This window comes from Oryzias latipes, chromosome 23, assembly GCF_002234675.1.
Source record: "Oryzias latipes chromosome 23, ASM223467v1".
NCBI lineage: Eukaryota > Metazoa > Chordata > Actinopteri > Beloniformes > Adrianichthyidae > Oryzias > Oryzias latipes.
This window is the reverse complement of record NC_019881.2, coordinates 20,173,713-20,185,759: the sequence shown is the minus strand read 5'-3', so window position 1 is coordinate 20,185,759 and position 12,047 is coordinate 20,173,713. Positions and strand designations below refer to the sequence as shown.

The 12,047-nt window shown below is 40.4% G+C and overlaps 1 protein-coding gene across 2 annotated transcripts in view; it reads right to left on the bottom strand.

Annotated features, from left to right (window-relative positions):
* The window catches only part of LOC101163941 (mucin-17), an 89,773-nt gene that overhangs the window by 51,193 nt on the left and 26,533 nt on the right, over window positions 1-12,047 (bottom strand). For both annotated transcript variants that reach the window (XM_023952500.1, XM_023952499.1), the window contains 3 exons: window positions 9,466-9,903; window positions 8,321-8,746; window positions 3,508-3,669 (listed from right to left, as the gene is read on the bottom strand). In XM_023952500.1, the coding sequence (XP_023808268.1) occupies window positions 3,508-3,669; window positions 8,321-8,746; window positions 9,466-9,903 (1,026 nt within the window). The remainder of the gene's footprint in view (window positions 1-3,507; window positions 3,670-8,320; window positions 8,747-9,465; window positions 9,904-12,047) is intronic.

The window sequence follows — 12,047 nt, the reverse complement described above, 5'->3', positions numbered from 1 at the left end:
CTTAAGGTTTCTGAATCTGGTGGGTAGATAAACATCTCAGTTAGCTTAAAGCTACACACCAGGCATGCGATGCACGTTCTTGAAGACACCTTTATCACATGATGTTCACACTGGACAAGCAAGGAAGGGCTTCCTTGTCTTTTTCTACTGTTTACCAGCACATGTACCTACACTTGGAAGAGGCTTGGTGCAAATCTTGCTTCAGGCTTTTTTCTTCACAGCTCTTTTCAAATACATAAAATACTTTTTCATAAACTTTGTGGACTTGGGCCCCTTTTGAACTAAACGATTCAATTGTCAAACGGTAAGAACTTCCGTAAATTAAAACGGATGCCATCTGTACGTCACTACCAAATCCTGATTAAAGTTTAACCCGGTTTAACTTTCAATCACGTTCAATAGACACGCATTTCATGCATAGAGCCCAAAAACGGTTGTAAAAACCTGAGTAGCTACACGTGAGTTTTGAGTGTGGAAGACCAAAACGCAGATTTACATAAAACCTTTTATTGAAAAGTGGCTTAAATACGTCGCAGAGCGCGGTGAGAACGTAGCTTTAGTCAAATCTAGAAAGAAGATACATAATTAAATACATAATTAGTTGATACACAATTAGTTGATTCAAATTGTAATTGTGCTTAGTGAATTTTAAAACCCAGATTAAAAAAGATGGAAAAAAAATCTAGAAATGCTGCAGCTTAATTCCAAAAATGTTCTCTTAGCTAAAAAACTGGAAATAAATGTAACAAGACACTGAATAACATTTGAAAAAATGTTAACAATAGAAATTAATCCCTAATGCTCTATTAACTAAAATGTATGATTGCCTAAGCAAAGCATAAAAATGTAAAATATTGTCAAAAAAAGGTAAATCCAAAAGAAAGTCATATAATTTAACAAATCAACAACTGATAAAGCTAAAAAGAAACCTTAAATTCTAACACTTAAATTATTCTACAACTTTAAACTTCTTTATAAGCCGTAAAGCAGTAAAAACTTAAAATTGTATTTCCAGAAGTGAATTTAAGACAAAAGAAAATGGGATGCAACCAAACCTAAAGAATAATCAAGTTTTGAACAAAGTAAGAGAATCGGATTCAACTGTTAGAAGTTGAAATAGCTGAATAAATTTGCAGGCAATATTAAAAAATTCTCTGAATTTCTCTACAGTCCTATGGAGTTCTTTATATGACAAGTGTACAAAGAAATAATAGAGAAAAATCGTTTTCAGTTTATCTTTAGTTAGGATAATGGTAAAGTCTACTTTTACTGCTTAAAAAGTACATTAATGTGGTATTTTGACCGATAAAAAAGCTGAAAAATGTGTTACATATTTAACCTATATTTTGCTGTAAGTTGTTGAAAGTTTAAGTCTTTTCTCCTGGTGAGAGGAGTTGAATGAAAAAGAGTTTGAAGACAGAAAAGCTTTCCGATTATCTTCACAGGTGTAAAACTTAGAGAAAAGTCCAAAACACGTTTCATTCTGACATTCAGATGTATCTAAAAGGAGAAATGCCAAATCCCAAAGATTTTTTTTTAGCCTGATAGTGAGGCTGAAATTCTGCTGCATCCTCTTCAGATGTGGATTCGTGTCAGTTGGATCCGATCTGTCTGCACTCGTCAAAGCTTGTATATGTTGAGACCAGGACAGATTTGATCACCTGGGTTGCTGCTGCTGCTGCAGAGGCCACCCGGATTCCTGCACTTCCTTAGGGCAAAGGTACACGGGGTCAAAGCATGTGTTGGGTCAAACAAGCAGGTTTAACACCTCGTCGGGGATTAGAAGGCTTTCTGAAAGAGCTGGAGGAAGTCCTCCTTGGCTCATATCTCTCTCTAGAGCTCAGTCAAGCGTTGCCAGGATGCACACAAGCAATCTTAACGCACACCTTAACAAATACACAACAATAACTGGGCCGTTCAGGGGTTGAGTGCCCAGATAAACCCCGCAGCAAAGCAGATGTCGGAGAGGATAAAGAAAACAGATAAGATGAGAAATAAAACTTAGCAAATGGTTGGATTTTAATAAATGTTATGCAGCCAATTCTATCTATATTCCAAGATAAATGGTTTTCCTTTAACATTTTTGGAAGTTTTTGAAAAGCAGGCATAAGAAAATTGTCAATAACCTTTTGTGACATTGTGGCAAATTTTTACCACTCAGAGATATTTAAGAATAAAGATAAAAACTATGCTTTATTAAATTGTCAATTCAACTTCAAGTTTTATAACATTTTCTCCCGCATTTAAAAACCCCAAATGTTTAAAAAAAAATTTGGTGTTTCAATTCAGGGGATCAGGTTATGAAATGATCTTCAACCAAATATTAGAGAGATTAAATCGAGAAAAATATTTTTAAAAAATGTTTAAAATGTAATACTCCAAAAACATGAATAAGAGATGTTGCTTATTTTGTCTTAATGTTATAATAATATTTTGTTTTTAAACTGAGGAATCTACATTTGTTGGGGTTTTACAATTACAAAGTAAAACAGGTAGAAATAATAAATTTTCATCATCCTTTTACTTGTTTTGTTTGTAGTATTGGTTTGTTTTTGTATTTTTTTGTGGAATATACTGATTAAATGATTTTTCAATGGTTACTTTGCATCTTCCTGTGATGTGCTGTACTATTTATTTTATGTAAGAAATGTCTTTTTCTTAATTTTCTTATCATCATACTGTAGTGTCCAATGCTTTTATCATGATCATGCTTTCATGCTTTTTAATAATCAACTATTGGATTCTGAAATGCTTTTCTGTCATAATGTAACTGTGTAATTTAAGTGATTCTATATTTTGTTCATTGCGTACCTGCCAGGGGTCTACGAATGCAAATCATTGCTGCAATCATGTATATTTACAACTATGACTTTCTGATTGTCCCTATCAAATAAATAAACCTAAATAAATAAGCAAACTAATAAACGGGTGGTGGGGGTGGAAGGGGATTGCATGTGCTTTATAATTTTCTTTTTTTCCCTCTCACTTAAAATGGCCAATCACAGTGCAGCAGTGTGATTGGCTGATTGTCAATCGATCTCCTCTTTGCGTATCTGTTGTACAGAATGTGTTCAGTTTACCAAACGTACAAAAACCTAGCTCATCCTTTGATCGCGGTAAATACTGGCTTAGTTGTAGCTTTGATGCGTGTCCAAAATCTCAAGAATGACGCTAACGTGACCCAAGAGTTGTCTCTGTGAAAGATAGATGCGGAAGGAATCAAGCTGCCTTATGTTCATTATCTGATGTAAAACCAAAAGTCGCCGCTTTCAAGCCCAAAATGACATCAACCTAAAGAGAGGAGATGAGAACCAGAGACCGTTAAAGTGGACCTCCACTCTCAAAGACGTCCCAGTCGCCTTATAGGTACTGTGATGTAACAAGACTAACCATCTGCAGTCAAACGAATCTCTTTTGCAAACACATTTGTTGTAAAATAATTAAATAAACCTTGACGTAGGAAATTTTTAAGACCATTCTGAGACCTGGTGCGTTGCTGAAGTTTACCTGTGTTGGGTGAAGGAGACCGAGAGGAGTCTGAAGGCTCATCCAGAGAAAGACAGGACGGGGACGGAGGAGCAATGGCCTCCAGGTCATCAAAAATGTGGGACAGGCTGCAGCTCAACCCAGAGCAATGAGATGAGGATGAGGAGGACGATGATGAATGTCCTGCAGCATGACAGAGGGCACGAGAGCGGCATCAGTAATCGAGAAACATCTGTATTTTTACAAATAAAAACAGGTCAAAACAGAGATCTGATAGTTTTGCAACATGAATTCAGTCCTCGCAGCGTCTGAATTGGTCCAATTCACCAAAAATCTTCAACGACAGAAGTTACGTCGGCATTCTCTTAAACTGTGAGGAATGTTGTTACATTTATTTGAATTCGTCACAGCATGACTGTCGCACCTTAACCCAGCGGTGTCAAACTCATTTTCACCGAGGGCCACATCAGCATAGTGGCTGTCCTCAAAGGGCCAGATATAACTTATACATGTAACTAAATGTAATGAAAATAAATGTGACTACTCCTTAATGTTAAAAAAAACTCATTATTTATTTATTCCAACTTTTTAAAGTGACAATTACAGTTGCATAGAAAACATATGTTTGCTTGTTACTCTAGCAGAAATCCTTTTAAATTTTGAAAGCTTATTAAAAGCCATATAACTCCATTAATGAAGGATCAAACTGTCCAAGTGAACAAAGAAAAAGAACATAAAACTGAGATAGAAAGATCATGTATTACACGTGTTACATTTTACAAAAAAAAGGCTGCACGCAGCCTTGCATCCAGCTGATGGTTTGATGACAACAATTTGTCTGCACACACACATAAGAGCTGCAAACATTGATTAATTACAACAGCAGCTACACATAAAAAGTATGTATTCAACTAAAGATTTTTTTTTTTTTAAAGAAATTACAAACTTTTATGCTCTCGCGGGCCACATTTGGCCCCCGGGCCTTGAGTATGACACGTGTGCCTTAACCGAATGAAATCTTTGACCAACTTGCGTTTTCCTGCCGCAGAACCTGACGGAAATAGTTTTTTAAAACCCCATTTGCTTGGTCAGTCATCGGTTTTTCTCAAAACATTTGGAAGATATTTTAAATATTATTTTTTGTCATTCTCTTTGCTTCAGAGCTTCTTTCTTATTGCGTTATTTATTTAACTGGACAATTTTTGTTCAGTCTTGGGTTTCTTGTGCACACATGTGAACCCTTAACTCAGTCAAATTGAGGCCTGCAGTTGTTCTACTTATTCCATCCCTTCCTAGATAAATCCATGTTAAGTTGGTCAACTCTGGAAAGCTCATTTAAGTGTGGATATTATGTCTCATATTTCTCAGAACATTTTGCAAACTTTATAACTACATTTTGTTAGCTACTTTTGTGTGTTCTTCAATGTTTTCAATGGGAACTTTTTAGATTTATTTGAATATAATTTAGGTTCTGTTAAAGAAATTCTTGAAGCACCGAGCCCGTAATCAGGTTTTTCCCAAAGGACACGGTTTCCTCACTATTTCGCAGTTGCATAGTTAATTGCAGACTTACACCAACTAACAGCCTTTTCTGCGTAGTGTCACAACTGACAAATGGATGACTCCCATCAAGACCGTCTGGTTTGGAAGCAGTGTGGAAACAGAGGTACCGTCCTAGAAACTACAGTTCACCTACAGACAAAGGGCAAAGGAAACTGCCCTTTGTAATTACTCCATGTAAGAGTAACTACTTTCATTACTTCACAGCTCACGGAGAGAAACGGCCCGGCTAATGATGGAATACCGCCTGTGTTAAGAACCAGAGGATTAGTGGGTGAAACCATTTCCCCGGTTGGTGTTTGGTCATCGACCTGAAAAGGACTCGTTGAGGCTTTTCTCACATTAGAAATGCAGAACAGCTTGGCATCAACAAAGGGATAATATATACAGAGGCTCCAGAAGGAAAAAGCAAACTCAGCTCCTCATGGACGAGTATGAATGTAAACACCTTCAAGTATGTGAACAATGGCGCGCACGCACCACTGCACTATTGTGCACTTGAGCAGCTCGGCACTCCGCTCGGGGAGAGACAATGGAAGGACTTGACTCGCCACTTCAAAGCATATTGCTGCTGTCAACCGGGCTGTCATTCGCGGCCATTGAGGCTGCGCACGTTTTTTCGGGGAGGTTAAGGGTAGCGCTGGGGGGGGGTGGGGGGTGGGTTCGATTTGACAGAGTGAAGGGAAGACAACGCCTCCTCTGTGTGCCTGCACTCCTCTTATTCTGCTGCCAGTGCCAGGCCGAGAGGCCGGGCCGGGCCAAGCCAGACCAGGCCTTCCCTCATTGTCAGGGACAGTTGACCCCCCCAAAGCAGTGTTGCACAAAACAGGCCAGTTTGAGGTCAATCTGTGACTGCAAGAGGTCTGAGAAAAACATCTGATGGGTCGCTGAAGGGTGAAAAGATGAAGAGTTTCAGTCATTAGTTTATGTGAAAGACCTGTGGTCTTTCAAAATAAAATGTTTCTTTAGAATATTTCTAAATACCAGTTTTCAATGAATACACAGTAGAAAAGTTGGTCTTGGGCTATGTCCAAATTCACTCCCTACTCTAACTATTAAAAAAATAACTATATAGTGCGGGACCATCTAGGGCCCTGGATTTTAAAAGCAATTCAAACATCGTGTTCACTACTCTCTTTTTTTTTTAAACGACTAATGTGATGTCACCAATTTAACAAAGTGAAAATCTAATGAATATAAACATTTTACAAAGATTATTTACGAATTCACTATGTTTTGATGATTAAAGTGTACAGGGTTTATAAAAAAACAAATGAAAGTATTTCTTTGTCACAAAAATTGTTCAAACGCAATGCATTGTGGTCTATAGTCACCAATCTAGTGAGCATTGATGTACACTAGCTTGTCTGGTGAATTTCTTGGGCACTGGATTTTGGATTTGTAGATTCGGACAGCTATACAAAATGCGGACACAACCCATTTGGGAAAAATTGTTTTACTTTATGTACCTGGAAGGTGAATTAAATGAAAAGTCTGTGGTTGGTCTCTTTAAGGAGGGCAACAGAATATAAATTTTAGTCACAATATTTGCAGCTGAATTGCTTCTTCCATCCATCTATTGTCTTCCGCTCATAGGGGACCGGGTCTTGGGGGGGGCAGCAGTCCAAGCAAAGAAGCCCAGACTTCCTCTCCCCGGCCACGTCCTCCAGTGCCTCTGGGGGGACCCCGAGCATTCCCAGTCCAGCTGAGAGATGTAGTCTCTCCAGCGAGTCTTGGGTCTTCCCTGGGGCCTCATGCCCGGAACACGTCCCCAGGGAGGCATCTGGATCAGATGCCCAAGCCACCAAGTTCCATTACCCGGGTTTGGGCCGCAGAGGTACCAGCCTTCAACTGCCACCGAAACCACATTGCACCGGCCCCTGTTGAGCTCTCCTACAGGTTGTAGGCTCACGGAAGAGTGATCCACGTCCCAGACTGCTTAGTTCCTGGGATCAATTCCTCAAACCCCTTCACCACATTACAGTGGCGGTTCACGGAGGGGCAATAGGTTTTTCTATCGGTTTTGACCCAAAATAATGTAAAGAGTGCAGCTTTTAGAGCTGATGTAATTTCAGTCTGCACATGTGCAGTAAATGCTAGTAGGAACATTTCAGGGGTAGGAAGGATTTATAGAAAATTGGCAAATGTTCATAAGAAGATGAATGAATGGCAAAAGCAAAATAACACACGCTCTTTGAAGTACTGTAACTCTTCTACTGTTCATTCAGTTAATGTAATTCCAAAGAAATTCCCTGTGTCAGAATGAGCAGATTTAAGTTTATTGCATAAACAGATGAGGAGTTATGACAATTCAAAGAACTCCAGAGCTAAAGCTCCTGTGTTAAAGGGTTATGGTTAAAGATGAACATTTTTGTGTTTTTTAGGTGAACAAACTCCTCAGCTGTCTGCACACTGGAGTGGAGCCTTTCTGTCACTTATTTGATGATGACCAGAACTGACAGAACTAATGTCTAAACTAAGAGGGAACGTGTAAGAACCCAGAATCATTTTTCATTCTTTACACGCTGCCACACTGAGACTACATTGAACTTGAGCTGCCTCCATCTGTGATAAAATAAATGAACTGGTGACACTTGCTCCGAGTCTGTTCAGAAGAGAACAGCATGCTCCAATACAGCCTCCCCCCCCTCCCCCCTGCAGTACAGCACCACGCTGAGAACAGTGGATGCCTCTTACAGGCAGGACCAAATCCCTGCACAATTTCCACATTGTTTGCTTTCTTTGGTAAAGTTCCTGGAGAAGTCAGATGTCAGTGGCCCTGTCCTTTATGCCCATTGGGAACGGTAAATTAGCGGCTGCTGGAAAGCCTGGAAGGTATTCTATTGTGGAGGTTCAGTCCAGCGTTGTGCCGTCAGCGAGCACTGGGCAGTGCGGATTCATGACCATCAGCTACAGGTTTCCCTCCAAAAGCTCAGAGAATAGTGAAAGCGCTGGGGTACCCAGAATAAGGGGGAACGGCACACGAGGTGGGGACTCTATTGTTGGGGCCTCACGCCTTTGTACGGGGAATCAAACGCAACCAGCTTTTCATCAAAAGCACTCCTTTCTGCTCCTGATTTAGGGGAAAGAGAAAAGCTTTCAGCGTTATACCAAACGTGGTGGGAGGGAGTGGGAAAAACAAGCTGACAGCAATTCTTTCATAAAGTGATGATGGGGGGGTCCGAAGGCCTCCCCGTGAATGTAGGCTTCGATAACTCTGCCTGATCAATTCTTTGTCCAGAGTTTGGATATTCAACCATTTTCCGGGTCTTACCTCTGATGGGGGGCAGGACGGGCCAGCGGTGGGACCCCAGACGAGATCCTGAAGGAGAAAAGGTCATCTCTAGTCTGGAATAGGGAGTGGTCCTCTCTGGACTAAGGCAGGGAGCGGTGGAAGAAGGGGTTGCACAGGTTCCAGGGGAAGCTTCTACAGGTGTTTCTGGGTCGACATCTGCTTTTCCAAAGCTCCTGCAGCTCGTTTGAGGTTCGTCCACAGCAGAATCGATCCCCTGCCTTGAGACCGGGGAGGGTGGTTCTGGGTGATAAACAGACTCAGCGAGAGGAGTGGAGGCGGCTGAGAGGCTGTGACAGGACAGATGACGGCTCGATCCCGTTAGAGGATCAGAGGCCAGAGAAACTTGCTTCACCAGCTGATCTGAAGAGAAGCTAAAGGCGTCTTCTGGATCTGAATCCGTGAAATCTGCATTAAAAAGACAAGAAGTGTCAGAAGAAAACCTCAAACGCGTCAATCTCAACCAGAAAGCAGCTGCATCTTATCAGATGAAGTTGTAATCGGGGCGCTGCAGACAAGTGTACAATTGTGACGTTGAACTGGATCCCTGAGACCTTAATGGACCCATTTGGATGAAAATGCTGTTTTTGTTGTGTTTAACATGTTCTTGTGGCATTTCTCCGACGATAAATACAGAAAATTAAGCTCAAAATTGCAATTCTGAGTATGTCTTTATTCAAATCGTTGCAATCGAGCAGACATTTGTTACGTAGAAAACACGATGGGCCACAACCTTAAGCAAATTTTTCAAGTGCAATGCATTGTTGTAAATATTAGCCGACCTTAATGAAGTAAAAACTTAATAAATATCAACATTTAACGATGACTATTAATCCACTCTGTTCCAGTGATGCAAACATGGAAGCCTAAATAAATTAAAATACACTTTTTCACATGAAAAATTGTTCAAACTCAATGCATTGTGGTCTATATTTGCCAATCTAGTGTGCATCAAAACCCAATGGTCTTTCACAAAGACTTCTGGGAAATTATTAGGAGACTGGATTTTCGAAATACAGATTCAGGCGCCCTTTATACTGCACTAAGTAGTGAGGGAACTCGGACACCACCTGGGTGTCGTGTCTTTCCAGGTGACTGCATAGGAGTGTGTCATTGATTCGGTTTACCGGCAGTGTTTCCACTCAGACGGCTGTGTCTGCTGCTGCAGAGGTCAGTGCTGCAGCTGAACAAGCTGGAGAGTGGACGGCTTGACAGTGAGAAAGACCCCTGTGAGAGGGAGGACGGTGACAGTCCTGCAGGTCCCAAGCTGAGCTCAGAGTCCAGTTTCACCGGGGCGGGCTGTAGAACCTCCTCCTTCTCGTTCAGCGATTCATCCGTTCTCCGTGGAGAACAGGTGCAAGGAAGGTGGGAGGAAACAGGAGTTGGAACGGAGTTGCCAGAGTCAGGAGGAGGTGTACTTTTTTGGGGAGGAGTTGAACGAAAGCGGGATGGAGGTGGAGTAGTGGGAATTTGGACACAGAGGCCGGCAGCAGAACGCCTTCCTTCAGGCAGAAAAGGACTGCCTGTAGCCTTCTGCTCTCTGCCATCTTTGGTATAGAAGAGCCCTAAAAGAAGAGAAAACAGAAAAAAAAACGAATCCATCAGTACGCAAGCAAAGAGGCATTTTGAGCTCCAGCAGACTTCCGAAATGTGCCAGTGACATTTTCTTTCCCACTTCCTTCACTCGGCTGCAAACACTCGTCTCCCTGCTGAGCAGACCGCCCTGCCAACAAAAGCGGCGAGAAATCGGCCCCCGCTGCAGCAGCTGCCTGTTTCCCAACTCAATATTCACAACCTAAAGGTGTCAGTGAACGATGCTCTGGTGGAGGGAACGGTTGAGCTTTTCTTGCATATTTGTCACTTTTGGATCATAACATAAAAGTTGATCTTAGGTGGAATTTACCTACCAAATACAGTTTTTCTAATGAGAAAATTAGAAAGAAGAAGTTGTCCAAACTGGTTTGGTCTCTCATGAATGAACTCCTTTCATTGTTTTTTTTTTTTTTCAAGTTGAGTTCAGCTCAGATTCATGTCACCTGATAGATTAAAGAAGGACTGCCTGACGAAGTGAAACTAAAAGACCTGCTTCTAAGTAAAGAAGAACAGAAAATGAATCAGCGGGGATGGATACAGAAACTCCATGCCAAGCTGGTACCAGTACCGCTGTAACTGGTATTACGGTGTTGTATAAAAACCGTCATGATCATTTTTCAAGACGGAACATTTTGAGTCTAGAAGCCATGACGTAATTTCAGGACAACGTCACCTGAATAAATGAGAACCTTCACCGTCAAAAGTCAGGAGTTTCAGGAACGGCTGATTCTCTCATATTTGAAAACATCTTTTCTCCAAAACGTCTGGAGAAAATGTCTATGTAGCAAAGAAGCTAAACAACTTTCTGTAAAGCGTGTGTCTCTTTACACGTAAACTCAACTATCACAGCATTTCAGAAGTAAGACATTAGAGTCATGGGGAAACATTTTGGTGGTGGCTCTGCAGCTTCAGGATATAGACGACTTGTAAAAACCATGTAGCCTTTGGTCTATTGGAAGAGCCTAAAGTGGAATTCACAAACCTTAGTTAAGACTTTGAGCTGAAGCCTTAGTGACAACTGCCCTTACAGGTGGATACGAACTGTCTGCAGGTGAAAAACGGGCAAAGGTGTAAGGGGCACGCAGATGGCAAGCACAAAATATCAAGACTGTAGACCGCTCTGTATGACACCAAGTCTTTCACATATCGGAATAGAGCTGGGAAAGAAAAAGGTCTGGATCAAGATTCACCAGATTTGCCCCACTTTGACATTTCACACCAAACCTCTTCCAACTGTAGGTAATGAACATGCACTAGTAAACAGCAAAAAGAGAAAACAAAGAAGAAGCCCCTCCCTGCTTGTCCAGTGTGAACACCATGGACTACAAATGCATTCAATAACCCGTGCTCTGCAGTGCGTGTCACACAGTGACGTGCGGTGAGGTTAACGGCTGGTGAGGCACTGACGTCATCAGTCAGATTTACAAACATATGAACCATACTGAGTAACTTCCCTGAATCAGTTCTTCATCTTTTATACTTTTGTAAATTTTCCCGTGAATTTTGGAACCAATTAGAATGCTTTGTAAACAGCAAATTTAACTGTAACATTGTTTTAAATTTGAAACAAATAGTCTCATATTTTAATTCGGATGTTACAAAAGTAGAAAAAAGTATTAATTTGTTACTTCTCCATTCCAAATTTTACATGCATAAGTGCAGAATAAAAAAAACAACTCCCAATTTCACCATTTTTAAGATAGAGTTTCTCCAGTTTTACGACTATATTAAAAAAATTAACACACCCAAAACAAGTAAGACTGAAACAATTTGTGCTTTTTTGTTTGATAGGTAATCCCCTCTAAGAAAACTTTGTATTGTAAATATTATTATTATCTTGTAATCCCCTTTTATATATTTTAAGATACTTTTTTTGTCTATCAGCAAATTCTATTTTGGATATATTTCTGATAATTTTTTTTTTTTCCTTGAGATGATTCAATAAGTTTGGATTGATGACATTGACTACCACTGCTGATGTTCTATCTGATTCATTGATGCTGGATTTTGTATGTTAATACTTTGTTCAATAAAGTTGGGGGGAAAAAACATACTGAGTAACTTGTTCACCATTTGATTGACAACAGTTAACGTGTTTTGTTTAAAATATCATTTC